At 40.4% G+C, this 27,976-nt stretch overlaps 2 protein-coding genes across 7 annotated transcripts in view; one reads left to right on the top strand and one right to left on the bottom strand.

Moving 5' to 3' along the window:
- tafa5l (TAFA chemokine like family member 5, like) overlaps positions 1 to 27,976 on the top strand; it is a 120,974-nt gene that overhangs the window by 70,478 nt on the left and 22,520 nt on the right. For 2 of the 6 annotated variants that reach the window (XR_003593631.1, XR_003593625.1), the window contains exons 3-4: positions 3,473 to 3,600; positions 22,170 to 22,279. The exons of 1 other annotated variant lie outside the window; for it this stretch is intronic. Coding sequence is in view for 2 of the 5 variants with exons in the window: in XM_028003180.1 (XP_027858981.1) it covers positions 3,473 to 3,600; positions 3,991 to 4,017 (155 nt within the window). In the remaining 3 variants the exon portion in view is untranslated. Of the gene's footprint in view, positions 1 to 3,472; positions 3,601 to 3,990; positions 4,074 to 22,169; positions 22,280 to 27,976 lie in introns of those variants that run through there. 3 more of the 6 variants (XR_003593653.1, XM_028003265.1, XM_028003180.1) reach the window with 2 other exon arrangements.
- On the bottom strand, positions 7,581 to 9,707 carry LOC114135555 (uncharacterized). The gene is made up of 2 exons (XM_028002972.1): positions 8,715 to 9,707; positions 7,581 to 8,681 (listed from the first exon to the last, which is right to left on the bottom strand). The coding sequence occupies exons 1-2, from the start codon at positions 8,763 to 8,765 to the stop codon at positions 8,019 to 8,021; spliced, it is 714 nt and encodes a 237-aa protein (XP_027858773.1). The 5' UTR covers positions 8,766 to 9,707; the 3' UTR covers positions 7,581 to 8,018.

Genomic DNA, 27,976 nt, shown 5'->3' with positions numbered 1-27,976 from the left:
GCGTTGACGTCACAGATCACAGAGTTTAATTCCATACAAAGCAATGCATGAATCAATCAACAAAGCTGCAGAGGAACTGAGATATACATTGTTTACCTTATACAAACAAAGACAGACAAGGGAAAGACAGACAAACACAAAACAAAGACGAACAAAAAAGCAAAGACGCGTCTTTGGAGAGAGCCGATGTAAAAAAAGGCAAAATGTTGGCCGCTCTCTGTAGTTTTTCTCCTGACACGTAATCTTATAGTAAGGAGGTGTTTTTCTATTTAATTTATGCACTCAAGGCGTTCCTCTTGTTGACCAACTGGAAACTCCCTTAAGCACTCAGAGAAACGTGGAACTCCCCCTGATCTACGGCAAAGATCAAAGGGCCATCTGGTATCTGGCAAAACAAAAGAGCGGACCGCTGCGCCCTGACCCCCTGTGGCTCCCACGGTCATTCTGAGTACAGAACAATCCTGAGATAAGACTTCACAGATACCTGTGAAATCTAAAGTCTCTCTGCCCTGCCGGGAATGCTAATTTTATGGCCTCCTGTGCTGTGGGTGCTTGCCCATCTGGCTTAATTTTGAATGCTCAACACAGCCCTGTTCAAACTAAGAGTGTTGACTATACCTTTTACACATGTCGTAAGATTAACTGTATTAAGCACTAAAAATAATCATTTTTCCTTAACACTATTCAGCTTGACAGTTCAAGTCATTGATTGACACGACGATTCTACCAGCTTTTAAAGGGCCTGCCCTCATTAATTACGGCAGCCCAAGAGGTACAACAAAAAAAAAAATATATTACAAATTGTAAATACCATTAAACAAAAAATAACAAAACAAACAAAAAAAAAATGCTAATCAAAACAGACAAACATCCACAAACAATCTGCGTCATACTTAATTTAGAAAATTCTTAATTTACTTTAGTCTACTATCCGCTACAGAAGTCACTAGAATTGTTTATTCACCCCAGGCATCCGGTCCCAATCGTCATCAGTTCTGATGATGCCACATACACAGTGAGTCCGGAATGTTCTAAAATTGTAAGTCATACTTTTTTCTTTGCCGTTTTTCTTTACTCTTTAAATACAAGTGCTTTCTCTGTTTAATTGCTCTGTTGTTCTTTTTTGTAGGTTTCTGTAAAGTGCAGTTGTGAAATGAATGGGATTGTTCTGTCGTTGATCCTCACTGTACTCAGGATTTAGAAATGTCAGTTTGTCTGCAGTAATACAGAAATACTGACATTGAATTAAAACAATACTCTGTCCTTGGTGAAATATTTTTCACAATTCCTCTAAAGTGTACCTATTGTTTTATTGTACTAATTTTCATAACCATGTTGTCTGTAAACTTTTAATATATTGACAATTTGTACAATTCTCTGATAGTATATTGGCAATGTACTCTTGAAAAATATGAATATATTGATTATACAATGTAATTTTTTTCAGCCAGAAAGCGTGTTGTAATTGATCCTTCTGCGTACTGGTAGCCTGATATGTTTGCAGTACTTTAGTGTGTATGAAGAATGTAATGTACAAAGTGGCAAAGCAGAATAATAAAAGACATTAAGTAACTAAAAAGTGTACTTCATTAGCAATTATAGTAAACCAAAAGTGTCATTTGAGCATACTGTGATCACACTACTAATATATAAAATATTTAATGCCAATATACTTAAAATACATTCTAAATATATTTTAAATGTAATTTGATCACAAAAGTAGTACACTTAAGATATACTAATCAAGCACGTTTATGATACATTAAAAGCAACATACTTAACAGTTTACAAAGTATAACTTTAGTTGTTCCAAACAAGTATGTGAAAGTACACTTAGTGCACTTTAAATTTAAACCCCATAACACAAATCAAACAGTAATCAAAGGTCAGATAGTGGAGACAGTAGAAAACTATAAATATCTTGGGACTATTTTGGATAATAAGTTAAAATTTACCTGCCATTCAGAAAACGTACAAAAAAAGGGCCAGCAAAGATTATTCTGTCTAAGGAGGCTCATAAAGTTTCAAGTTGATAAATCCTTGATGACCCTATTTTATAGATCATATATTGAATCTGTGTTGACCTTTTCCCTCTTCTGTTGGTTTGGAAATCTCAGTATTAGACCAAAAAATGCCCTTATCAGAGTAATACATACTAGCAATAAGATCTTAGGGGTTGAACAATTCTCACTTACAGAACTGTGTAAAAAACAAATCATTAGGAAAACTAAAAACATTATTGCTGATACTTCTCATCCCTTACATGCCGATTTCCAGTTTCTGCCTTCTGGCATCAGGCTCAGACTTCCTTATATAAAAAGTAACAGGTACAAGCACTCCTTTGTTCCTACAGCAATATCTCTTTTTAATGCAGGACAAGGTAGGGGGACTTGCACCTGATATAGTGTAGCAACTGTTGGCCAATAATGAAATACACTGCTGTATTCTTTCCTTTATGTGTTGATCTGTATTTTATGTGCTTATAGTATTTTTGTTGTTGTTGTTGTTTTTTTTATCTTTGATACTTTGTCTTTTAGCCGTCTGTATTTGCTGCAATATTAATTGCCCAAATTGGGATATGAATAAAATGAATCTGAATCTAAATTGTGATTTTCTACAATTTAAGTACTATTAAAATACATTTGTTGCTCCAAAATAACACTTCAAGTATACTGATGATCAGTCTGGCTTCAAGTATGCTAAAATTTAACATGCTTAGTATATTTATTTTTCACCTGGGAATAATTGAAGTATAGTAAACAGAAAAGCAGCATATTCTTAATGACTCATTCATTTACTGATTTTTATTATCTGGAATCTAGACCTTTGTAGAAAACTCAATATATACTGTAAAATTCACAAAACATTTTTTGTCTCTTTTTAATAACAGAAAATGCATGAGCAATGACCCACCAATACATCATGACCTATGAAAATAACCAAAAATGTATTAGCACAGTGCAAGTGTTATAAAAACTGTGCTGAACATGTTGGAAGTGTTCCTCACACAGAGCTGGGTGGGTGGATTTGAGAAACTGCATGTTCAGAAAACAGACTGTACAGTTCAGCCTCATAGGAAAAACACCATTGGTGCGCTATAAAATAAAAATTTCATAGATTGAACCAGAAAGAGGTTTCAGGGGTAATTACTTCCACAAAATGTCAAAAGGGAAAAAACTCATTTCAGTGTAGCTGTAATGAAAGCTAGCATTAGCAATAGAGTAATTTATGGACTGCCATCTGCTCTGTAAAGGTTACTACCACAGGCAATTCAGACATGCAAGTTCTACAAGAAGTTAATTAAAATACATCAGGATTTGAAACACATCCATTTCCACAGAAACTTTTCAGCCTGCCGAGTTCAAAACAGTTTGGCTTGTTCCAGGAAAAGTTGACATTTGAACATCTTTGTCCAGCTTTGTCAGTCTGTCTAATGTGCCTCTTTGGCTTCTTGCCTTTTTTGCCCTCCCAGCGCGAATCGTGCGGAGCCGTCAGTGGTGTGAGATGGCTCCCTGCATGGAGGGGGAGGTCTGCAGCCTCCTGTTCAACAGATCTGGCTGGACCTGCACTAGGGGCAGTGGTCGCATCAAGACCGTCACGGTAATTCCTTCGACGTGACATTAATACACGCCATATGCACTTACAGCAACATGCCTTCAAGTTCAGTGTGAGGCAGCCCCATGAGGTCAGGTCAGGTGTCATATGAAGAGACACACCTGGGACACTTTCAACGTGTTTCAGTAAAATGCTTTGTTGGTGCTAAAGTTTAAAATACTACATAAAACAGTTAAGTTATGCTGAAACCTGTCAGAGGTTTTGACAGATTACAGTTAGCACATAAAGGATGAAAATATAAATAAAATAGAAACCTCTTAGCTTAAAGAAAGCTGCATATGTTGTGTGCTTCATCATTTATGATAAAATTTGGCATGTCCAATTTACTGAACTGATATTCAATTACTTTTCTTCACATGTTCACCTTCATCCCAGAGCCGGACCAAGGCATATGCAAGTTAAGTGGTTGCTTAGGGCCCTCACACCACCAGAAGGGCCCCAGGAGCACCAAGCAAGCATGATTATATATATATATATATATATAATTTAAAATGCCATTTAATAATACAAACTAAATATTTTTGAAACAAGAAAATAGCTGATATCTACATTATTTTTATAGATGTTAGACAAATAATATGATAATCATTTCCTGATGATGGCTGCTGCCATTGTTGGGGAAATATAACATATGAAACTTGTTAACTGCTGGGGTTTATCAGTTGATGTTACTTTCAAATAATTAAAATAATATTACTAAGTTTCATGCCACTCTGCATTTCAAAATCTAATTTCTTTTTAGTTTACTAATCCTATAAGATTAAGATCAGCAGCCATAATAGCATAAGTACTGACATGACTCAGACACAGATGCAGTGACTGAGAAGTGAATTCAGAACAGGCTTCTGTTTATTGTGGAACACTTTTTCAAAGTCAGACAGGCCAGAGTCTAAACTAGGGAATCCAAGTCCAGTGGGGTAAATCAGGATCGGGGAGTGGCATAGTTTGGATAGGGTGGGGCATCAGGGGTGATTGACAGACAGGTTAGTCACTGAACAAATCGATGTATCATTCACATCGTGTCGCTGCTTTGGGTTTCACAACAATCTGACACTATGTAGGAGGAAGATTTACCCTTATATGGCAGAAGCTGGAGATCAGGCTGATGATGATGATGATCTGGTGCAGAGGTCACAGCTCAACAGCAGCTGTGGCAGGTACAATATAAGCAAATTACACTGTACCTGTTGCTAATGCTAGTAGGTAGGTCATACATACCTACTAGCTTTTTATGAACGATAAAAATCTGGTGTTAGGTTGGTATGAGGGCCTCAAATTAAAATCTGCCTAAGAACCCAATAAGACTTGGGCTGGCCCAGAAAGTACTGAAACACATTGGAAACGCCATCCTTCAAAGTTGCCATATTATGCTGCGTCCCCGCGTTTACAGTAGTTTAATACCCTCTGTTACATTACACGCCCCCTCTCCGCCAGTCAGCAGCACCAGACAGCGATGTTTCCCGTATTCTCAAGTTCAAAACTTGACAGATATGGTCAGAAACGTTTTACAAAACCTATCAAGCAGGAATACGTTTTCAAAACTCTTCCAAACCTCATGCAGGCTGAGGAATTGAAAGACTGCAATAAAAAAAACAAAAAAAACATCAACATAAACATCAAGATTGAGATAAAACCAGAAGCTTAAGCAAGATGGAGGAGACAGAAGGAAGATAGCTGACTGGATATTTAGGAGCCTCTATGGTGAACAAAATCTTTACCCTGTATTAACAGCACATCTTTGTGCATTCACATGGAAAGTTTGCAAACCTGCTAAAACTTGATGAGACCAACTACTGACAGATTCTGTAACCTAACTGTAACATGTTACAGGGTTTCCCCCAGAAAACTTGCTAAGCCCGGTGGTCAGAGCACTGAGGAGGTCCACCATGTTTTTGTATTGAAAGATGTTAAGTAGACAGAAAAAGTAAAAATATTACTGGGTAATTACATATTACGGGAAAACATTGTCAGTGAAACGCCATTTAAACCCACAACTAGTCTTAAAAACAACCAATCAAAAAATACATTAAATTTAATACCAATTATTTGCACTTCTGTTTAATTCAAATTAAGTCAGCAGCTCCATAAGCCCCCCCAGGTCTTTAGGGGCCCCATAAATGCTAGTATTTTAACACAGGCCACAGATACATAAATGTAACATTTGTTTATTGGAATTATCAATCCTATTGAATTTGATTTAATGGTTTCAGCATGCATACATTAAAATATTTTAAATTGTTTAACATTTAAATGTGAGATTTTAAGGAGCTGACAAGTTTACTTTGTAAGAGTTCAAAGAACAATATTCATAGTTAGATTGTTTTGTTACCATAACAACAATCTGGTGCTGTGAGTTTAATCTATGAGTATGAGCTAAGTTTGTTCACAAATACAAATTAGTAAACTGCAATTATAACTGATTGTTTTTAGGTTGGCCAATTAAACATACTTGAGTTAAACTTAAATTTTTAACCATACCTTGTGATTTGCAAGCATTTCTGGATGTCTTGTTTTGAATCCCCCATTGAATAGAATAGAATAGAATTCAACTTTATTGTCATTGCACTGTCACAAGTAACGAGATGTAGTTTGCATCTATCCAGAGGTGCTCTACGAGATATAAATATTTATGTACAGATGTACAAGACTATGTATGTATGGACTATAAGGGGTTATAACAAAGAGATATAGATATTGTGTATAAATATAAATATGGGAGCTATATGCACAGATTATACAGATTATGCAAGAATGTTAGGGAATGGATTATAGATAAATAATGGCAGATAGAATTTACAGGTTGTATGTGTGTGTGAAGAAAACAGTCTGTGATGTGTGTGTGTGTGTGAGGATAGTCCATGTGTTATTGTTGTATGAGAGGATAGGGGTGTACAGTCCTTATAGTTTATGTTTTATGTCAGGAGGCGTTCAAAAGCGTGACAGCTGTGGGAAAGAAGCTGTTCAGGTGCCTGGTGGTTCTGGTCCGTAGGCTTCTGTAACGCCTCCCAGAGGGCAGGAGGGAAAAGAGTGTGTGTGCTGGGTGAGTGGAGTCCTTTGTGATTTTCCCGGCCCTTTTCAAACACCGCTTCCTGTAGATGTCCTTGATGGCAGGGAGCGGTGCCCCGGCGATATACTGGGCAGTTTTCGCCACCCTCTGCAGCGCCTGCTGGTCGGAGACAGAGCAGTTCCCGTACTAATCTGTAATACAGTTGGTGAAGATGCTCTCAATGATGCAGCGGTAGTAGTTCGTGAGGATCTCTGAGGACAGGTGGTTCTTCCTCAGGGTCCTCATGAAGAAGAGGCGCTGATGCGCCTTCTTAATGAGTTTGGAGCAGCCGGTCGTCCAAGTCAGGTCCTCGGAGATGTGGACTCCCAGGATCTTAAAGGTGTCCACACGCTCCACCACTGTCCCCTTAATGTGGATGGGTGGATGTGGGTCAGCGTTCCTCCTGAAGTCCACGATAAGCTCCTTGGTCTTCTCGGTGTTCAGCTGCAGGTTGTTTTTGTCGCACCACTCAGCCAGACGGTCTACCTCCTCCCTGTAAGCGGCCTCGACATTATCTCTGATGAAGCTGATCACCGTGGTGTTCTCTGCGAACTTGATGATGGCGTTAGAGCCATGGACAGGTCTGAAGTCGTAGGTGAAGAGGGAGTAGAGGAAGGGACTCATCACACAGCCTTGTGGCACTCCGGTGTTTATGATGATGGTGGATGAGAAGTGGTTGTCCAGCCGGACATGTTGAGGTCGACTGGTCAGGAAGTCGAGCAACCAGTTACACATGAGTGGACTAATGCCGAGGTCTGTGAGTTTGGTAATGAGTTGTGATGGGATGACAGTGTTGAATGCTGAACTAAAATCTAAGAACAGCAGTCTGGCGTAAGTGTTCTTACTGTCCAGGTGAGAAAGGACAGAGTGCAGCGCTATAGAGACTGCGTCCTCTGTGCTCCTGTTCTGCCTGTATGCAAATTGGTGGGGGTCTAGTGTGGGGGGGAGACAGGATCTGAGGTGTGCTAGGACCAGCCGCTCCAAGCACTTGGTAATGATGGGGGTAAGGGCTACCGGACGGAAGTCATTGAGTCTGGTTGGGTTGGGATTCTTGGGGATTGGGACGATGGAGGTAGACTTGAAGCAGGTCGGTACCACAGCGCGGGCCAGGGACAGGTTGAAGATGTCCGTCAGCACTCCTGCCAGCTCCCCAGAGCATGTTCTGAGGACACGTCCAGGTATGCCATCAGGACCTGCAGCCTTGTGGGATTTAATCCTGCTCAGAGCCGCTCCTACGTCAGTGGGGAGGAAAGTCAGTGGCTGTTGGCCTGGGGTGGTAGCTGCTTTGGTTGCAGTTGTGGTATTCCCTCTCTCAAAACGAGCATAGAAGTTGTTAAGTTCGTTGAGGAAGGAGACATCAGTAGAAGCGGGGGTGGTATTGGGGTTCTTGTAGTCTGAGAATCTGAAGGCCTTGCCACATACGTCGGGGGTTGGTGTTAGAAAAATGATCCTCCACCTTCCTTTTGTAGTGATGTTTGGCCTTCTTGATTCCCTTCTTCAGCTCAGCCCTGGCTGTACTGTAAGTCTGTGCATCCCCTAACCTGAAGGCGATGTTGCGGGCCTTCAGCAGGAGACGAACGTCTCGGTTCATCCAGGGTTTCTGGTTGGGGTACATGGTAATGCGTTTGCAGGTGGTGACACGTTCTATGGTGGTGGAAATATGGTTCAGTACAGATGAGGCGTACTGATCCAAGTCTGTATGGTGGAAAATAGTCCAATCTGTATTCCTGAACCAGTCGTGGAGCACAGCGTCTGAGCCCTCTGGCCACACCTTTACTGTCCTCACGGTAGGTTTCACACGTTGGATGAGTGGTAAGTACCGAGGTGTGAGGAACAGGGAGAGATGGTCTGATTGTCCGATGTTGGGGAGGGGTGTCAAATTGTAGGCTCCAGCCAGATTGGAGTAGACATGGTCCAGGGTCTTGTCTCCTCTGGTGTGGCAGGAGACATGTTGGTGGAATCTGGGAAGAACTGTCTTCAAGTTGGAGTGATTGAAATCACCTGCAACAATAAAAGGAGCCTCGGGGTATTTGGTTTGGTCAATAAAAGGAGCCTCGGGGTATTTGGTTTGGTGTTTGCTAATAGCCGCATAGAGTTCTTTCATGGCTAGCTTGGCATTAGCATCCGGGGGTGGGGGTGTACACTGCAGTGAGGATGATTGAGGTGAATTCCCTTGGGAGGTAATAAGGTCTGCATTTGACCATTAAAAACTCCACATTCTGTGAGCAGTGACTCTTGGTAGTAGCAGAATCTGTGCACCAAGCTTTGTTAATATAAATGCACAAACCTCCGCCTCTGGTCTTGCCGGAGTCATCTGCTGTCCTGTCGGCTCGGTGTGTGTGGCGTCCACTTAGCTGGATAGCATTATCCGGGCAGCTGTTGTTTAGCCATGTTTCGGTGAAAAACATGACATTTGAGTCAATAATCCGTCTGTCACTCGTGATGGATAGTCGTAACTCGTCCATTTTATTAGCCAGAGAACGGACATTGGCGAGGAAAATGCTGGGTAAAGGGAGCCGGTGTGGTGTTAGCTTTAACCTAGCTCGCACCCCTCCACGCTTACCCCGCCTTTGTTTACGTTCTCGTCGCGGCTTGCGTACCCTTCCACCCGGCCGGGAGAAGTGAGCAGCCTCCGGTGTTCTGGAGATCTCTGGGATGAGTCGGAGATCGGCGATCACCGAGTCAAAATTGTAGCTCCAAAGGTCCAGAAGTTCGTGTCTGCTGTAGCGCAGCAACGCTGTGCAATTCCGAAAAAAAAAGTCCAGTCATGAATAGATAAAAAAACACTAAAGAGCAGTGGATTCAAGAACAAAGACTTTTTTCTCTTGTGGGTAGATCACCTAGAAAGTGGGCATTCAACAGTTTTCATGTGTTTTTTGTCTATGAGATAAGTATGATATAGATTGTTTTTAGAGTTTAAAAACATTTATTACCACTAAAGTCCAGTGGTGGTGATTGTTGATTCCCAGAATGGTTCCCCCTTATAACTTTGTCAAATAAAGAGCAAATGCTACCAAACTTACATGATTTATTATTGATGAAAGGAATAAACAGAGTTAAAGACTTGTTGGTAAATTAATTTGTTCCCATTTTATGGAGGGGGAACGGTTTATTTCAGGCAGCTGAAATATATGGTTCCCCCCTCATAACTTTGTCAAATAATGAGCAAATGTTACCAAATTCACAGGATTTATTATTGATGATAAGAAGAATAAACAGAGTTAAAGACTTGTTGGTGAATTAATTTGTTCCCATGTTATGGAGGGGGAACGGATTATTCCAGGTTACTAAAATATATGGTTCCCCCCTCATAACTTTGTCAAATAATGATCAAATGTTACCAAATTCACAGGATTCATTGTTGATGATAAGAAGAATAAACAGAGTTAAAGACTTGTTGCTGAATTAATTTGTTCCCATGTTATGGAGGGGGAATGGTTTATTTCAGGCAGCTGAAATATCCATTTTCTCTCCTCCTCCCCCCATAACTCTGGCATATACAGAGCAAATGTTTTCAAACGTACTTGATTTATTGTTGATGATGAAAGGAATAAACACAGTTAAAGACTTGTTGCTGAATTAATTTGTTCCCATGTTATGGAGGGGGAACAGATTATTTCAGGCAGTTGAAATATCCATTCTCTACTCTCCTCCCCCCATAACGTTTGAGAATAAAGGGCTATACTACTATACTACTGTGTGGTTCTCATTAAAAAAACTTGTCCATTTCACACCACACACCTCTGTACTCATAGTCATGAGGCTGCTGTATGCTCTCAATATACCTTATTCACCTGATGGTTTTCAGACAATTATTTTAATGACAGAATATATAGTTCTGTTTGAACACATGGCCTTCTATAGCTATGTAACAATTATTTTACTCTTAATATTCTAGTTGTAGATACTTCAAAATATTTTAGAAACTTAACTATTTTACATTTTCAGTTTTGCTTTCTTGGGATTTGTGTTTTTATAACAGTTATAATACAATTATAATTTGTGTGTTCACTTCACACCAAATTGTGACCATTAAAAAGATTGTTCTAAGATTTGTAGCAAAGTTCCAACATTGCTGGATTGCATTTGGTTTGGAAAAGCCATGCTGTTAATTCTCTCACTAACTGCGTTTCCTTTACAAATGTTGAGAAAACTGTTGATATTCAGCCAATGTCAAGCCGGCCCCCCACAATTTCGCAATTGCGGTGTTCACATTAAATTAAAAATGTCATTAAAATCACATGTAATAAGTTTGTTCGTGTGATAAGTGACATCATCCTCCAACTACTTCCTGTTGACTTTTCTGCCAGCAGTAACATCCGGTAATTTATCACGTGACTTGTGATGTGAAAAAAGTGTTTCCATTACAGTTTTGCAAAAAAACACTAATTTTGATATGGCTAAAAATGTCATGAAATGTGGTTTGAGGTGGTGAGGATTGATGCGGTGGACCCAGGTTATGGTGAAACTGGTAGTTTACTGGTGACAACAAAAAGTACGAAAGTCCAGTCAGCACAGGTTAAGGCAAGGATCTCAAACACTGGTAGCAACTGAAACAGAACTAGCCAAGGAGGAGAGGGACACGACAAGTGACATGACATGACAAGGATCCAACAGAGAGCAGTGGAAACAGGTGGGATTAAATACACAGGGAGATAATCCGGGGGAAACATGGGACACCTGTAGACAATCAAGGGGTAGGAACCAATTAACAGAAAAAAACAAATCCTAACAGAAAAAGCACCTCATCCTAGCACAAAAACGTTTTATAGAAAAACATTGTCTTTTTTTAATTGTCATGTTTCTATTAAGCAAGTTTATTTTCATAGTTCCGAGTTGCTCGATTATTTGGTCAATGGAAAATCTACAGATATGTTTTTTTCCAGCACTGTTTTCTTTGCCAATCTGTCACATGCCAGTGTTACAGGTTTGATGTTTAAGATTTTCCATCTAAATTAGGCAGGTTTTTGCTTTTCTTCCATAGTTTCAGCATAGTGAAATGAAAAATCTTCATCAGGTTTGTTAACAGAATAAAAGAATGCAGGTGAAACTGTTTGGAGCTATATGGACCATGTCCCACTCTTCCATCAGTCTATGTTTGTGAGGAGTCTGGTCAAGTCATGGCGGTTCAATTAAAGTACGGTAGCAGAAGTGAGGTGGAGCCATTCTTCATTATAAGGGGTGGGGCTACAAACAGCAGCACAACAAGCAGCACACATCAAGATAGAGAGAGAAAAAACTCTTAAGTCAACATCGTAAATATATTATATAATAATAAATTATTATGAGTCTGTTCGGTAGATTTGGTTGTGGTTATTCATTTGTTTTTAAAATCTTTGTTAAAATATTATACAAAAGTAAGAATGTGTGCTTTTGTAACAGAACAAATACATATAATTAAGGAAGTATAAGGAATCTTATATTTTGAATGCATAAGGATTTATCATTCAAAACATTCCTATTTGCCAAGTTCTACTAAAATATGAGACTGGTATCAATAGAAAGAGTCATGTTGCTTCAAATCTGCAGATGATTTTACTAGAGATACACAAAATATAAGTAAAAAATTTGGATGGGCTATAACATGTTGTAAACATACGTACAGAGAAAGCTTTATACAAGAATCGAAGATAGACACTATCTAAATTTAGCCTTTAATTTAGCTATAAGCATAGCTGGTAGCATGTCTACAGTATGTTATTATTTTGGCATCACATGGCATATTTTAGACTGTTAAAAATAGTTTTGTTTTGTTTCCCTTTAAAACAGATGATTAGAGCTCCTGTGGTGGCAAATGTTTGGTTCAAATTAAAAATAGACAATTTCATTTTTTTGTCTTTTTTCACCATGATAGACATTGCCTGGCCAAAAAAAAAGTCGCCACCTGGATTTAACTAAGCAATTAGGTACAAGCCTCCTATTGGATAAGTACTGCATAGGCGATTATCTTTCAGCTGGCAACAAGTTATTTAATCCCAGCTGATGCAATGAGTAACTCCTCATTTCTTAAACAACCATGGCAAAAGACACATCCTGTGGTCGTGGAAAAGACGTTAGTCTGTTTAAGAAGAGTCAAATCATTGGCATGCATCAAGCAGAGAAAACATCTAAGGAGATTGCAGAAATTACTAGAATTGGGTTAAGAACTTTCCAACGCATCATTAAAAACTGGAAGGATGGTGGGGAACCATCGTCTTCCAGGAAGAAATGTGGTTGGAAAAAAATCCTGAATGATTGTGATTGGCGATTACTTAAACGTTTGGTCAAATCGTTTGAAAAACAACAGCAGAACTCAGGAGTATGTTTAATTGTGAACGCAAAAGCATTTCCACACGCACAATGCGAAGGGAACTCAAGGGGTTGGGATTGAACAGCTGTGTAGCCGTAAGTAAACCTCTAATCAGTAAGGCTAACCAGAAAAAAAGGCTTCAGTTTGCTAGGAAGCATAAAGATTGGACTCTGGAGGAATGGAAGAGGGTCATGTGGTCTGATGAGTCCAGATTTACCCTGTTCCAGAGTGATGGGCGCATCAGGGTAAGAAGAGAGGCAGGTGAAGTGATGCACCCATCATGCCTAGTGCCTACTGTACAAGCCTGTGGGGGCAGTGCTATGATCTGGGGTTGCTGCAGTTGGTCAGGTCTAGGTTCAGCAACATTGTGTGCTCAAAGAATGAGGTCAGCTGACTACCTGAATATACTGAATGACCAGGTTATTCCATCAATGGGTTTTGCCTTCCCAAATGGAACGGGCATATTCCAAGATGACAATGCCAGGATTCATCGGGCTCACATTGTGAAAGAGTGGTTCAGGGAGCATGAGACTAATTTTTCACACATGGATTGGCCACCACAGAGTCCAGACCTTAACCCCATTGAGAATCTTTGGGATGTGCTGGAGAAGGCTTTGCGCAGTGGTCAGACTCTCCCATCATCAATACAAGATCTTGGTGAAAGATTAATGCAACACTGGATGGAAATAAATCTTGTGACACTGCAGAAGCTTAATGAAACAATGTCACAGCGAATGCGGGCTGTAATCAAAGCTAAAGGCGGTCCAACAAAATATTAGAGAGTGTGACCATTTTTTAGTGGTGACTTTTTTTTGGCCAGGCAGTGTATATAGATGATTAACAGTTTGCCCCAGCATGTGGGTAGGAAATAAGAACAACTTTTTCATACATAAACAAATAAAACCACTTCAAAAAACATAAAAATTTGGGGCGTGCCGTGGTGGCGTAAGGGTTAGCGCGACCCATATTTGGAGGCCTTGAGTCCTTGACGCAGCCGTCGCCGGTTCGACTCCCGGACCCGACGATATTTGCCACATGTCTTCCCCGTTTCCTGTCAGCCTACTGTCATATAAGGGACACTAGAGCCCACAAAAGACCCCCTGGAGGGGTAAAAAAAGTTGACCAGAAAAGTCTTCATTTCAGATTTAATCAGAAAAGTTAAAGTGAAAACCTATAAGCAGTCAAGTGTTTTGTAGATCTGCAACTGTACTGGGAGGACTGCGAGTGAGGAAAAAAGGCTCCGCTCATTGAAGTAAAAGCAGTGATTAGCATTTCCCAGCTTCTTAGCACAGGTGTCAAACTCCAGTGCTAGAGGGCCACTCCTCTGCAACCTTTAGATATGTCTCTGCTGCACCACACCTGAATAGAATAATTAGGTCATTAGCAAGGCTGTGGAGAACTTATCTACACAAGAAGGAGGTAATTAAGCCATTTAATTCCAGTGTTTTGTACCTCTGGCACATCTAAAAACTGTAGGACAGTGGCCCTTGAGAACTGGAGTTTGACACCCCCGCTCTAAAGCAACACTAAATTTGTGCAGAGGGGCAATTTCAATGAGCTTTAAATACATTTTACAGGCAGACTTCCAAATCCGCTTACATTTGTGACAGTAGGGACATGTCAATCAGGACAAAACCCAAGTTTTTGAAAGCCATAACTTTGTATTTTTTGACAGTGAGACAAAGAGTAAAAAAATCTTTCTAAACTCATGTAACATTGACATATGTTGTCCTAATTCTTGGGTGCTTGGGTAATTTTCTGTTTTTTGTTATGGGTTATGTATGGTAATTTTTTATTGTATCAGTTCTTTCTGGTGGGTCTGTTTTATAAATTATTCTGTTGTTTCTGTCCCTGAATAGTTTCTCTAGGTTGTTTCTATTGGTATGTTAGTTTAAGTCTTTTCATATTCTGTCAGTTTCTTTTAATCTTTGCTCATGGGGTTTTGTCATGCTGGTTCACGTCTAGATTCATAGTTTATTCTTTCTTCCTGGTTTTTGTTTTTCCCTTTTGAATTATTCCTGTTCTTCTATCAGGATTGTGGATTTCTTTTTATTTTCATCCTCATTAGTTTCATTAGCACTGTTGCCTTGCAGCAAGAGGGTCCTGGGTTCAATTCCGGGCCCTGGGTCTTTCTGCATGGAGTTTGCATGTTCTCCCTGTGCATGCATGGGTTCTCTCCGGCTTCCTCCCATAGTCCAAAAACATGACTGTCAGGTTAATTGGTCTCTCTAAATTCTCCCTAGGTGTGAGTGTGTGTGTGCATGGTTGTTTGTCCTGTCTGTCTCTGTGTTGCCCTGCGACAGACTGGCGACCTGTCCAGGGTGTACCCCGCCTCTCACCCAGAACATTAGCTGGAGATAGGCACCAGCACCTCCTGACCCCACCAGGGACAAGGGTGTAAGAAAATGGATGGATGAATGGATTAATTTCATTTGTGCTATTTAGGTTTGCTGTTCATTTCTTTGTCCAGTAAGTGTTGCTGTATTTTTTTGTTAATGTTATGCTTCTTGAGTACTTGTATTTATTTTCTTAGATTGTTTCTCCTTTTGGTTCCAGTTCCTCAATTCAGCATGAAATGGAGAAAGCTACGAAAAGACACAGAAACTAACCTGGTTCTTGGAAAATGTTTCAGCAGTTAAAAAATGTTAATCACCCAGTTTAACAAAGTTGTTCTATGTATGTAGAAGTTATGTTTAAGTTTATTGTTAGTAAACTTTAGACTGTGTGAATAACTTTAGGCTGACTTAGATTCCAATGTGTCTTTGTTACTTTAAGCATAAAGTAATAAGGCAAACGTTCCTACCAAACAAATCTAAACTCCATAGAGTAACACGTCGCTGACTGATATAATATCCTGGTTGACTTATATACCAGAAGTTCTTTTGATTGCACTACAATTTTTTTCCCCAGTAGACTTGAATAGCTGAATGGCAGCAGAAACACAGACACCCTGCCCCCTCCAAGTATTTTGCCGTCAGAATGAAAGAGGAAGACCAAAGTGAAATAACTTATAGAGACAGGGCAATCACAGCATAACGTAGCAAAACACAGCAGGGGAAGCAGCGGTGGACGGGATGACATGACAGTTGGATCCTGAGAGATATCCGTCCTTGTCGTCAGGTACACAGAGGTCAGCCTGTGACCTGGTCTGTGAATTTCCAGTCTCTCTGCTTGATGTTTCATTTTCTCCACTCCTCTGCCCCATCCATCTATCAGACCCCCCTGACTTTCCCAGACAACTGTGGCAAATTTACCACCATGCTGAATAACGCACCCTGACAGCACACTCAGTTTAGTGCTTTTGCCTCAGTATAGACATTAACACAAAAGCATATAATTTGTCTTGCTGCATATTTTTAATGAACTGTTGCTGAGCAGTATTACTACTGCTGAAGTAATCACAAGTGATGCTTGCAAGTCTTTTTCTTTTTCCACTGAGGATTTAGCTGGAAAGCAGCAGATATCCTGAAGTATTTGTAGTAAGACCTGAAATTTGAGCAGAGGATGACTGAAAATGAGAGATCTATGAAAGAGGATTGATCAGGTCAGTTTCCTCTTGTGAGCTGCTAGTGTCTTCCAGATGGTGCAAGCAGGAAAACTGGACTCACATGACTGTAGTAATTTCATTCACCATTTCACACAGTGCCATGCACTGTGTCTGTGCAGGTCTCCGAGGTATGATAATGGCTGAGCTCATTTTTTCATGCTGAGGTGCACAAAGTTTGCTGGAGGTGTACTTAGCAGATAAAACAAAGTGACAAACGTGCATGATGGTACTATATTACGCATAAAGGCATGATTTTCATAAACAATTTACTATAAAATCAATTATTGTGTTTTCATTCTGATTTAACTCATCTAAATAAATGATTCAAATCTTTTTGAGTAGTTTTTAATGCTTTTAAATCAGCACTGAAATTTTTAAATCAGTTAATCCAAATATGTTTTACATCAGATTTGTTTTTTATTTTCCCTTTTTCTATTGTCTGTTGTTTTGTTTTTTGTTTTGTTGAGTTTTTCTCGGAGCTTCGCTCAAGGTAATCAAAGCACATTCACTGATGCCTAATGTCGACGTGTTTATGCGTCTCTTTCATCCAGAAGAAGACGTCTAAATTACTGTAGGACAGATTACTGAGTAATTAGCTTTAATTCCCAGATGTGACTTCCTCCACCTTATCTTTTTAATACCACTCCAACCATACTGAGGAATTTCTCTGTGAACTACAAATGGACATTTTTTTTCAGAGAATTCTCATCATTGCCACATTTGAGGAAAAGGTATGTCGTGTTTTGGGCAGCTGATGCTTAGTTAAACTTAAAGGGCAGATAAGAAAAGTAGTTTTGCCCAGAGGAGAGACCCTTTAGATTCTTTGCAACTTCTTAAATCAGAATCAAAGGCAATGTTCACAGTGTCCCTGCCACTTGTTTAAAGGTACCATTAATTTATTTTACAGACACAAAGATTTCAAATGGTTACACAATAGTTTGCTGGAGTTTTGGTCCACTCCTCCTAACCTGATGAAATTCAGTCAGGTTAGTAGATGCAAGACATGGCTCCAAAATCCACTTTTTTAACTTTACATCATGTTTCGATGTCCTTTACTCATCAGAAACAAACCTGGAGTTTTGATTTGATTCTTTCATTCATTTTTGAGAAATCCTTTAATCTCCATGGCAACCATTCAGCTGTTTAAATGCTTGGTGGACCTAGTTCCACCTTTGAGGACAAAGCTCTTCCTCAGAGCTGCAGTTTCCAAGCTACCAAGTTTCAGCTTCACAGAACAGCTCCTCCCTCACTCCTCTCCTTCAGACTAGCCAACAGCAATTAGCAAACAGCTGGTGGAACTGCATAGCTCATTATAGGAGCTACTGCTCAAAGCTGCTGGTAAAAACGTCGTTAAAGGGTTAATAGAGGAGTCATGTTGGGGTGACTTTCTGAAGGTGGGGCTTCAGAAACAACAGGAGTTTCTTAAAGAGACAGAGGCCCAATTTCAAGGTGTTAAATCAGAAAGTAAAATTCCTCTTAAGTCATATTTGATAAACAACTATAGGTTGTGCTATAAAATTGCACTATGTGCAAGGAATACTCATACTCAGGCATTTGTCTCTAAGTACATTTGGAAACATGTTGTCTTTGGCGTAATTGCCTCCTCCACTCTGCGTGGCTTTTCAACCCATATTGGCACCAGATTCAATTCACTGTCTTACCAGCTTCAGCCAGCATCTTTACCAGGTTTTTACATTTGTTTTTGGGTTGAGATAAATACTTGCCACTGAATGAATCAAGTGTAGAGAATAGGTGGATGGAAATAACTTTGGTTATCAAACTGTCCTTATGAAAATAGGGAAGTTTCATCTAATATGTCAGAGAATACTTTTATAGAGAATTTTAAAAAATCTGGTTTCAGCTGTGATGAATGCCAATTACTTTGACATCTATTTAAAAGTTATCTGCACCACCTCCATGCCAGAGGTCGTGTAATATTATTAGCAATTTTAAATAACACCACTAGATGGCAAATAGATGGCAATGTCATTTTGCTTCCCCTTACTGTGGCTTTAAGACATTGCAACTTGTCTTAATCAAGGAAGAGCAAACAATTAGGGTTTGTTTTTATTTCAGAAACAGCATTGCTGACAATGTTTTAGAAGACAAAAATGAAAGCATGAAGATTTATAAGTCACATAAATCCTAATAGATGAGTTGTTTTCCTTCACGTAATAGCTAGCATTGATAATGCAGCAAAGTGAGAAAAGTAGCATTTTAAAACACCTTTATATATATATATATATTGTTTTGTTTGATGGGCCTGGTGGAAGATGGTGTGTCCTCTTGAAGATGCAGCTTTGGAGTGGGATGGGACTCTGCATTCTCTCTGATCACTCGTGGTCCCGCCCCAGCGACCTCGCCCAGTTTCCCGACGGATTGTTCTTCATCAGACAGCCAACCGCTCTGTGTCCCTCTTTCCCACACTTGAAACAGTGGCTACAGCTATCCTTTTCTTGGGAGACACATTGCTGACATCTTCGTTTAGCTTCTGACTTTGCTGGATGTTTTTGGTGGGGAAAAGGTGTGTGAATGTTTTCAGTCCCTGAACTAACCATAGGTGTTAAAGCCTTCTCTAAACTTTTGCTCAGTGATGAAACCTGTGCTGTTAGCTCTTGTATGGCAGTACGATTAGCTTGGACTTCTGCCTACATCTGAACTGCATTCTGATTTTTCTTATCTATTTGCACTGTATTGACGCTGACTGCTTTTGGTTTGAGAGCCTGACCTAGTCTATTCTGTCTCTCTGTGTCTTCACCTACTGACTTTGTTATCACTTCTAGGATAAAGTCATCTGTGACTTTCTCGTCTGAAAGGTGGGGTTTAAGATCTCGTCGGACATATGAATATTTTTCATGTATGCCCTGGTAAAGTGAATGTAGGAACACTCCCTGAACTAATTTCTTGTCATACTGGAAACCTGTGCTCACTTTAGAAGCAAAAAGCACGCGCTGTTTTAACCCCATCAGTCTATACATAAACTGTTGTGGACCTTCTTTATCGTGTTGTCTTGCGTTGCTCAGTTCCTGAAATAATTCAGTACTGCTCTTATCTTTAAGATGTGCTCTGAGAAAACGCTTCAGCTCAGTTACAGTCAGACTATCTTTTGTAATCAGCATGTCTTTAAATGTACCCGGTTTAATTATTCTGAGAACTGTTCTAATGACCGTGACATCTCAGTGAAACCTTCACTCAATCCTTCATCAATTTGCTTACTCAAACAGTTAAAGCTCACATCTGAGTCAGAATCTGAGATCTGACCAGCATGAATCCGAAATTCTCTTCGTGGGAGTAATGCAGCAACATCTGTCAGCTTTACTAACCCGGTTACCTGATCAGCAACAACTGGTGATGACACTGTCTTACTGGACGCTGATGCTGCTACAGTCTGCTCAGTCTCATACACTGATGCCACTTCCTCTTCATCCACTGAATGATGCAGGTTCTTTGCTTCTTGGGCTGACTGCAGTTCATCAAGGAGGTCACGAAACACCAGCAGGCGCGACATCCCTTGGTCCTCCAGACTCCTCAGTTGTTTACTTCTTAAAAAGTTAACAATGAAGTGAAAGAGTTCCACCTCGGACGACTCCTCCCCTGGGGCGTCTTCTCTCACCTCATCTTGGCATGATACTGCTAGCTGGTGAAGCAAATCTCTTCTGGCGTCATCAATCAGTTGGTGAAGTAGCTGCTGGATCTCCCACTGAAGCTCATGTAGCGTCGTCATCTCTGGATACCTGTAGTCTTGACCTTAGGTCATCAGCTCGTGGAACATGAAGTCAGGATCCCACGGTTCTTTGTTGGATAGCACCAAGCCAGCAGGAGGCGCTATCCCGGACGAGCCCCCAAATTTGTTACCCCGCAACCTTGGAGGGCTGAGGGTAATGTATGTGATGGTCTTCCCTCAACGTGTGGTGCTGTGGTATAGAAAAGATGAGGCACACACGTTAAGCTTTCGCCAGCATAACAGGAAGATTTATTCTTCTTGCGTGCTCAGCTAGCTTAATACATAGAAACCAAAGTCCGCTAGCATTAGCATACCCCAACCTCCAGAACTGTGTCCCGTTTTCCACACCATACTCAACACAAACTGGACAAAATGACTCACTAGTCAACAACCGATTCAATGAGCTCTTTAACTCCCGAAGGTCATCAATATATATGTATAAAAATACATTTTACTAACCTGTGGTATAGAAAAGATGAGGCACACACGTTAAGCTTTCGCCAGCATAACAGGAAGATTTATTCTTCTTGTGTGCTCAGTCCTTTCTATACCACCCTAGCGGCCGCGCGCGGAATTGCAAGGACGAAATTAAACAGAACTATCTAACTTGTTACAAAAATTAAAAATGCAAAATGAAAAATAATGTTGGGGTGCCTATTTTTCTACTTCTTGGTTTTTATTCACTAATAACTTGTTTTTCCACCCCTCTACACTAAGTCATGATTTTCAACAGGGATGGTGGAGAGATCGGGAGGGTCTGTTTCTTGTCTGTCTGCCGGTGATAGACCTGGACAAACAGCGGAATAGTGGAGTGACAATTCAATGACCATGACTCGACATGCATTTCTGACCAATTGATGTGAGGGTTGTGCTGATGTAGCCATTTGAATCCTAGAATGATGGGAGAATTAGCAGGGGGAAAAACAAAAAATGAGATGTGTTCAGTATGGTTACCAGAAAAAGTTAACTGTAATGGTTTGATTCTCTGCATTATCTGGGGAAGGACTTTATCATTAAGAGTGGAAACACAGAGAGGCGAGGACAAGGGAAATATTTCTATTGACATCTGCTGAATGAAAGAGGAGTCGATAAGGTTTTGCTCGCACCCAGAGTTGATCATGACTGAGAGAGAGAGAGAGAGATGGATTGATTATTATTGAACAGGATAGCGGGTAGCAAATAGCAAAAGGCGAGGAGGCTTTCTTTCTTGAAGGTGGTCCACCAGTCTCCTCGCCTCTACTGACGGACCTGAGCTTTTAATCGAATGGGACAGTTGGCAATGAAATGGCTGGCTGCACCACAATAGAGACAAAGGCGGGAACTCATTCTTTTTTGTCTCTCCTCAGGAGTTAAACAGATGTGTCCTATTTGCATCAGTTCAGGATCTGTTGGATCAGTTTAGTTCTGTGGAGGAGAGAAAGACTGAGTCGGCGAGGAAGAAGGAGTTGGGTTCATGGGCAAATTCTTCTTGCTTTTATCCCTTGTTCGAGAACGGATTCTATTGTCAAGACAGATGGTTTGTTTTATTAATTCTTAAAATGTCTCAGGTTCGTCTAATGTGGCTAACTCATCTTTTATTGACTCGTTCAGGGCATAAAAATAGGTACTTTTCAACGCGGCAGCATTCCAACCCAAAGCAGCTGCTTTTATTCTGAAATCAATTGCAAAGTCTTCTACAATTATTTGCCCTTGCTTAATGGTCCACAGTTCACGAGAGGTGAACGTTTTGTCAGAGTCTTGGTTAAAGACTTGTTGAAATTCCTTCAGGAATTCATCAAAAGAACAACCAAAATTAGTTGGCGTGGGAAACCTGGCCTCTGCCCAGTCCAAGACAACAGGGAAATGACAAAGGAAATATTAGCGCCATCATGGACAAAACTCTGGGGGGAATGATTGAATATTAAGGAACATTGTAAAAGAAAACCTCTACATATGCTTATTTCACCAGAAAAGTTCTCAGGATTTGGTGGCCGAAGGTCGGAAAACGTGGAGCGGATCGGAGTCTCAGGACTGGAGGCGGAGGCTTGAACTGTCATAGGAGATGGAGCGGGAGCAGAGGTCTGTTGAAGAAAATTTTGTAAAAAGTTAGCTAGTTCTTCAAGGTGGCGGTTAGTTTCTGCTTGACGGTTACTAAGTTCTTGTAAAGCGGAATCATGGTTTTGGATGAGGGAATGTTGTCAGCTAACTTTCTCCCGATAGGAGGGCAGAGAGGTGAGTACTGGTGCGGTGGAGAAGAGGAGCGAACCGACTGCCAGCTGGGAAATCCAGGAACAGTCTATGGTTTATCTGCAGAGGTGAAAAAGGGATTCGGGCAACCAGTGGGTAACTATCCATAGCGTCACGAGGGAGGAAATCCAAAAAGCCAGGACTTAGGCTTCATAGGGAATCTTCCAAGGCGTCATGAGGAAACAGCTCAGAGAGAGAGGCAACAAGAGTTGATTACTAGAAGATCTTCTAAGGAAAACACAGAGAGCTAACTCAGAAGGGCTCAGAGTACCATTACTGGCAAACAATCAGGCGTTGAAGTGCTGGCAGCCTGCTCCTTATATACTCCTAGATGATGAATCACAGGTGTGCTGACCTAAGTCAGTGGGCTGTGGATGAAAGGGGAAGCAGCAGGCAAACAGAAAAATCCCCACAAAGAGACCAAAACCCCAGTTCCCAACACATTCTCATTAAAAAAAAGAAAACATGGTTGGATAAGCTGCCCAAACAAGTCAGGTTTGATTATTTTTAAGGTGATCAAGGTGTGTATAATCACACGTATATAAGTAGCAGCACAAAGGTGAGCTGCGTAATTGTGGAGAGCTTTGGCTCTGATGAAGAACATCGCCAATGGAATGATTCAGAGGGAGCGATTGATCAGAGATCACATTGATGATGTTGATGATGGCTTATTAGTGTTTAGATTAATCCAGACTGATCATCCTGGAGCTCTGAGCAAAATTTAAAGAAGGAGCCATGTGGTACCGGTACCGGTGCAACTACAGTCATCCTTCAGTGCAGATAAACAAGCCCACTTTCCCCACAAAGGACTCTCTGACACGCTGTCTGTCTTTAAATTCCAGCTGAATGCACTACTATTCAAACAGGTATTTTCACAATCTTTTTATTATTTTCTTTTTTTAATTTGGATTTTTTTTTCTTTAAAATGTATTATTTTTATTCTTGTGAGGTGACCTTATGTGCCCTGAAAGCACTTTTTAAATAAAATATAGAACTATTATTATAAATGCTCAAACTGCTACAAACAAGGACATTGCCACGGTTATTGCTTCACGTGGTGGCAGACTTCCGGGTATTTATACTAATTTACTTAGGTATTTATGGGTAACAACAGGGCGGACCAGCAGCTGCGCTCTATTTCCTGCAAATTGGGATTTATAAAGGAAACGGCTTTACACATCCGGATTTTTTTGTGTGCCTCACTTTTCTAAATTTGTCCGTACGCCAAGTTTTAGTGTGAAAACTGCGCACTCTTTTGTACACGAGGCCCCTGGTCATTTATATATTGGAACTAGTCTGTTAGAAACCAGCTCCTTGTTCTACGCTTCACTTTGTCCAGAGCAGGGCTCTCAAACTCCAGTCTTCAAGGGCAGCTGTCCTGCAGTTTTTAGATGTGTCACAGGTACAAAACACTGGAATGAAATGGTTTAATTACCTCCTCCTTGTGTAGATCAGTTCTCCAGACCCTTGCTAATGACCTAATTATTCTGTTCAAGTGTGGTGCAGCGGGGGCACATCTAAAAGTTGCAGGACTGCGGCCCTCGAGGACTGGAGTTTGAGGCCCCTGGTCCAGAGACTTCATCTGGACCCTCAGCTATTGAGAAACAGTTACTTCCTGGAGGCGTGGTTTTAAAGCTAACCCAACCTCTAATGTCTGTGCGTGACGTAATGTAATGAAAACAACCGCTCTCCACTGTGAAGAGAGAAGAGCTGACCTGAATGAGGAAGCTGTTAATTCAATATATGGTGCGTGACCAACACGGACAGAACGGTTTCCTTCACTTCGTCCATTGCCATTGCCAAACTACAGACTGCAATTTTAAAACAGCGCAGAAAATTTACATAATTTTTGACTTTCCCTTTTGCACGATTGAAACTCTATTGGAGGAATCCATTTCAATGGAAGAAATCCCAAGTGGATCAGTGAAGAGGGATGAGAACCGAGTGTAGGAAGGATGGCCAGGCTGCACTGGAGCCCTTGACAGTGGTCGATGTTTTATAATGACTGTAGGTTTTACTTCACTGTACTGTATACAATGGGAAACATTAATGCCTAATGCTACTTACCTATTGTTAAATATGAACTCCCACAGCTCTCAAAAAGTACAACGTGGGTGACTTTGGAGGACAATAGGATGGCTTTAGTTCAAGCTTATGTAACATTCAGTTCAGTCTAAAAGCCAAGAGTTGTTTTTAGTATTGATAGACTATAATTTTAATCCTTTTATATAAAGAGATTTAGTGCTGCACCTTCATCATACAGAATTATATTACACATAAAACTGACACCTGAAACTCCTGCTAAACATCCTCCTCCTTGACAGCTGCCTTTTCTTGTTTGTGCAACTTATGGTGGCACTGCCAGGTCACTAAACTATTAATGGAGTTTGTACAGTATATGCAGCATGCACTCCACTGCCAGCTAGCCATTAGTATGAATTACTCTCTAGGGGTCCGCAATCCCCCCATGTTTCCTACCCATTTCTAGAAACAAGCTGGCAATTTGTTTTCACTAGTGATCCAGTGAAAGGTCCACATATGATATTCTCTGAGGTGGATAGTGCAGCTCAGGAGGGCTGGGAAATAACATTATGTGTTAGGTTTTCAAGCACTTGACAGCAGGATGTGGAAGTGACAAAACCATCCCAGTGTTGCTTTTGTCACTGCACACAACAAGAAATCTGCACACAAGAATAAAGGATGCACTTGATTGTCGGGTGGAAATATGAGAGGATCAACAAATTTTAGGATGAGAACATGTTTTTTTTCCTTCTTTCTTGGCAAATTCAAGGGTAGTGTTGTTGCTGTGACTGGTGAGAGCTCTGATACAAGCTCTTATTTTCTGTTTTAGATTGTGACAACCACAGTCTGAAACCATTTATATCAGAATAAACTCTGATCCACTGACTTTAGTTATGGAATATAAGTATCTTAAAGCTTGATTTGATCATTTCAGACTATTTTAGGTACATTTAATCCCCATTCAGAATTGACGTTATCTTAGGAAAAAAAAAAACTACACCCACACAACAAATGCTACACTGTGAGCTTGTGGGTCGCCTGAAGGGAAGTAGTGTAGTTGGGCTTTTTTTCTCAAACAAAAGAGGAAACTGCAAAATGTAGAGCTTCTACACTGAAATACACAAACCGAGTAACCCACCAGGTCAAAGAGGCTTGCATTTATTTTTTATTTGCAGTTTCCTTTTTTTCCTGTGCTTCTGGTGGCTCTCCTCCAGCTATGTCCTCTTTGTTTCACCATCAGCTGAAGCAAACGTGGGTGGAACGTGTGTGTAGTTTTGCCAGTGTTGCTCTAAACACAAAGGCATCACAGTGAGCTGAACACCCTGGGCTGCTTTGAAAGGATGGCATGTGACAGAAGAAATCTGGATTCTTCCAGGAAGCAGTGAATCAGAGGTATTCTGCTGTACGACGTTAGCATCATACAAATCCGAGTCTAGTTATGAAACAAATTCTTATAAAAAGAAGTGAGACAAGGGGGTGTGGTGTTTAGTTATGCAATTCTTTGTGGCATCTCAGTCATAAAAGCCTCAGTGTCCACAACAACCCATCAGCCAAGACGTGAGTCGCCATGGTCACCGTGGTGCTGACAGCCCATCTGACCGCAAACACACTCCTAATGGGACCATACCTCAAAGGAACGGCAAAAGCACTCCACAGGTCTGCCATCAAGGCGACTGCCTTTCTGCATCTTCTTGGCGCTGAGCTGTTGATTAGCGGTGAATTGTCGAGTGCCGTGGGAGTGAGAACAGATCAATGGTTCACTCGCTGTTATTGTTGTGAGAAGGCAAACGAAAGAATGCTACGTCCGAGTAGGAATAAATAGAAAAGCAATAAAATGTCCAACTGAGCCTTGGAGTGCTTTTGCTAAACAATTGGCCCAGCTTGTCTTTTATTTCAAACACTGTTTTCCCACTGAGCAATAGAAGCAGTTTCAACAGTGAGTCTTGTTGTGGTTCTTATTAAACCTTGAAAATAGCTGGCTAAATTGAAACTGCAACAAGTCCAAAGCTGTTTAGTTCTTGCACATTGATTTCTGTGACACACAATCGACTGGAACTAAAAGTTATTTTATTGATTTATTTGTAGATGCAGAGACACATCCGTTGGTAACCTTTCACATAAGAAAAGAAACAAGAGAAAAAAACACCTCTGTCAAAATTCACTCTAATTTTTTTCTTAGATTTCTGTCAATAGTTAACATCCTCCAAGGTTTCATTGAAAGGAGCCCATTATGGTTTAAAATTAAATGCACTATGTAATTTCCTCCACCAATGATTTCAGAGGCTAATTCCTTACTGACCAGCTTTATGTCAGTGTCCTGGGAAGTTGGCTACACTTCAATGCCTTTAATTTATTATTGGGAACTGAGATCATAGGAACATGAAGATGTTTGGAGATGATGGTGAAGCTTCAAAGCCACCATGCTGCACCCAGCAGCACCAAAAGGCCAAGCAGCATGTTTGTCCTCGTTAAAGAGGGAGGATTATGTAGAATAAACCTTTTTGAGCTTTATATCATCCTATGAAGTTATTACCTCATTAAAAAGGTACCTGGGGTGTTGCTTTGATTCTTTCATGCATGTTTGAGGAATCCACCTACTTTCACGAAGCTGAGGTTCCTCTTTCAGAGCAACCCTCCGCCACTCAATTCCTCGAGACTAGCAGCAGCAGAAATAAGCAAACAGCTGATGGAACTGTGCATCAGTCCAATGCTCCTAACAACGGTTGTTAATGGCATAATGAGAAGCATTGCTGTGATAACTTCCTGAAGGTGGTGTGTCAGAAAGAGCAGGAGCTTCTTAAAGAGACAGAGGCTCAATTTCAAGGCATCAAAAAGAAAATTGACTTCAAAAAGTCAAATTTCTTTTATACCATGTTTGATATAAAGCATTTTTATAGCTGATGGTGACAATGACTTGATTGTGCTATAAAATGGTGCTACATGGTTGGAGTATGCATAATATTTCCCCTAAAGGGCAACAACAACATAAAGAATGCGAATGGTTTTGAGTTGGTATAAGTTTTTTCAGTTATTTTTCCTTTGCTGTGACGCACTGTGCTAAATTAATAATACCTTTATCTCCAGGTATCATTTCGTGGCAGTGCGGCTGTCATCTTTTTTTCCCTCCAGCATTGTTTGCTTGTGCAAGCAATGCTGGAATAGCAATAACATGCAACGTATAAGACGGATAAGAGTTATCTATTTCCTCAACACATTGCAACAAGACAGGTTTGGAGCTACTATAACCTTATGCATCTAAAACATCTGTGGCTCCAAAGAAAAGAGATATTTAGTTATTGTTCCATATCACATGTCAAATCTAGAGAAATATCTTTTTTTATCAGTTTTTGTAGGTAAAATATTCGTTCAAAATGTTTTATTTAATTTTGTTTTATCTAAACACCTCACTTCAGAGTAAAAGCTTCATCTAAAACGGCCGGTTAAGACCCCTTTGGCACACTTGATTGTGGCTTTGCTCTCATGTTTTGCATAAAATATTCTGTTTTG

Source organism: Xiphophorus couchianus, chromosome 1 (assembly GCF_001444195.1).
Source record: "Xiphophorus couchianus chromosome 1, X_couchianus-1.0, whole genome shotgun sequence".
Taxonomy (NCBI): domain Eukaryota; kingdom Metazoa; phylum Chordata; class Actinopteri; order Cyprinodontiformes; family Poeciliidae; genus Xiphophorus; species Xiphophorus couchianus.
This window is presented reverse-complemented; position numbering and strand designations above follow the sequence as displayed.

Coding starts and splice junctions, on each gene's coding strand:
- LOC114135555 (XM_028002972.1), bottom strand. CDS start 8,765: ATGAAAGAACTCTATGCGGCTATTAGCAAACACCAAACCAAATACCCC. Junction 8,682..8,714: donor ACCAAACCAAATACCCCGAG/GCTCCTTTTATT, acceptor AAATACCCCGAG/GCTCCTTTTATTGTTGCAGG.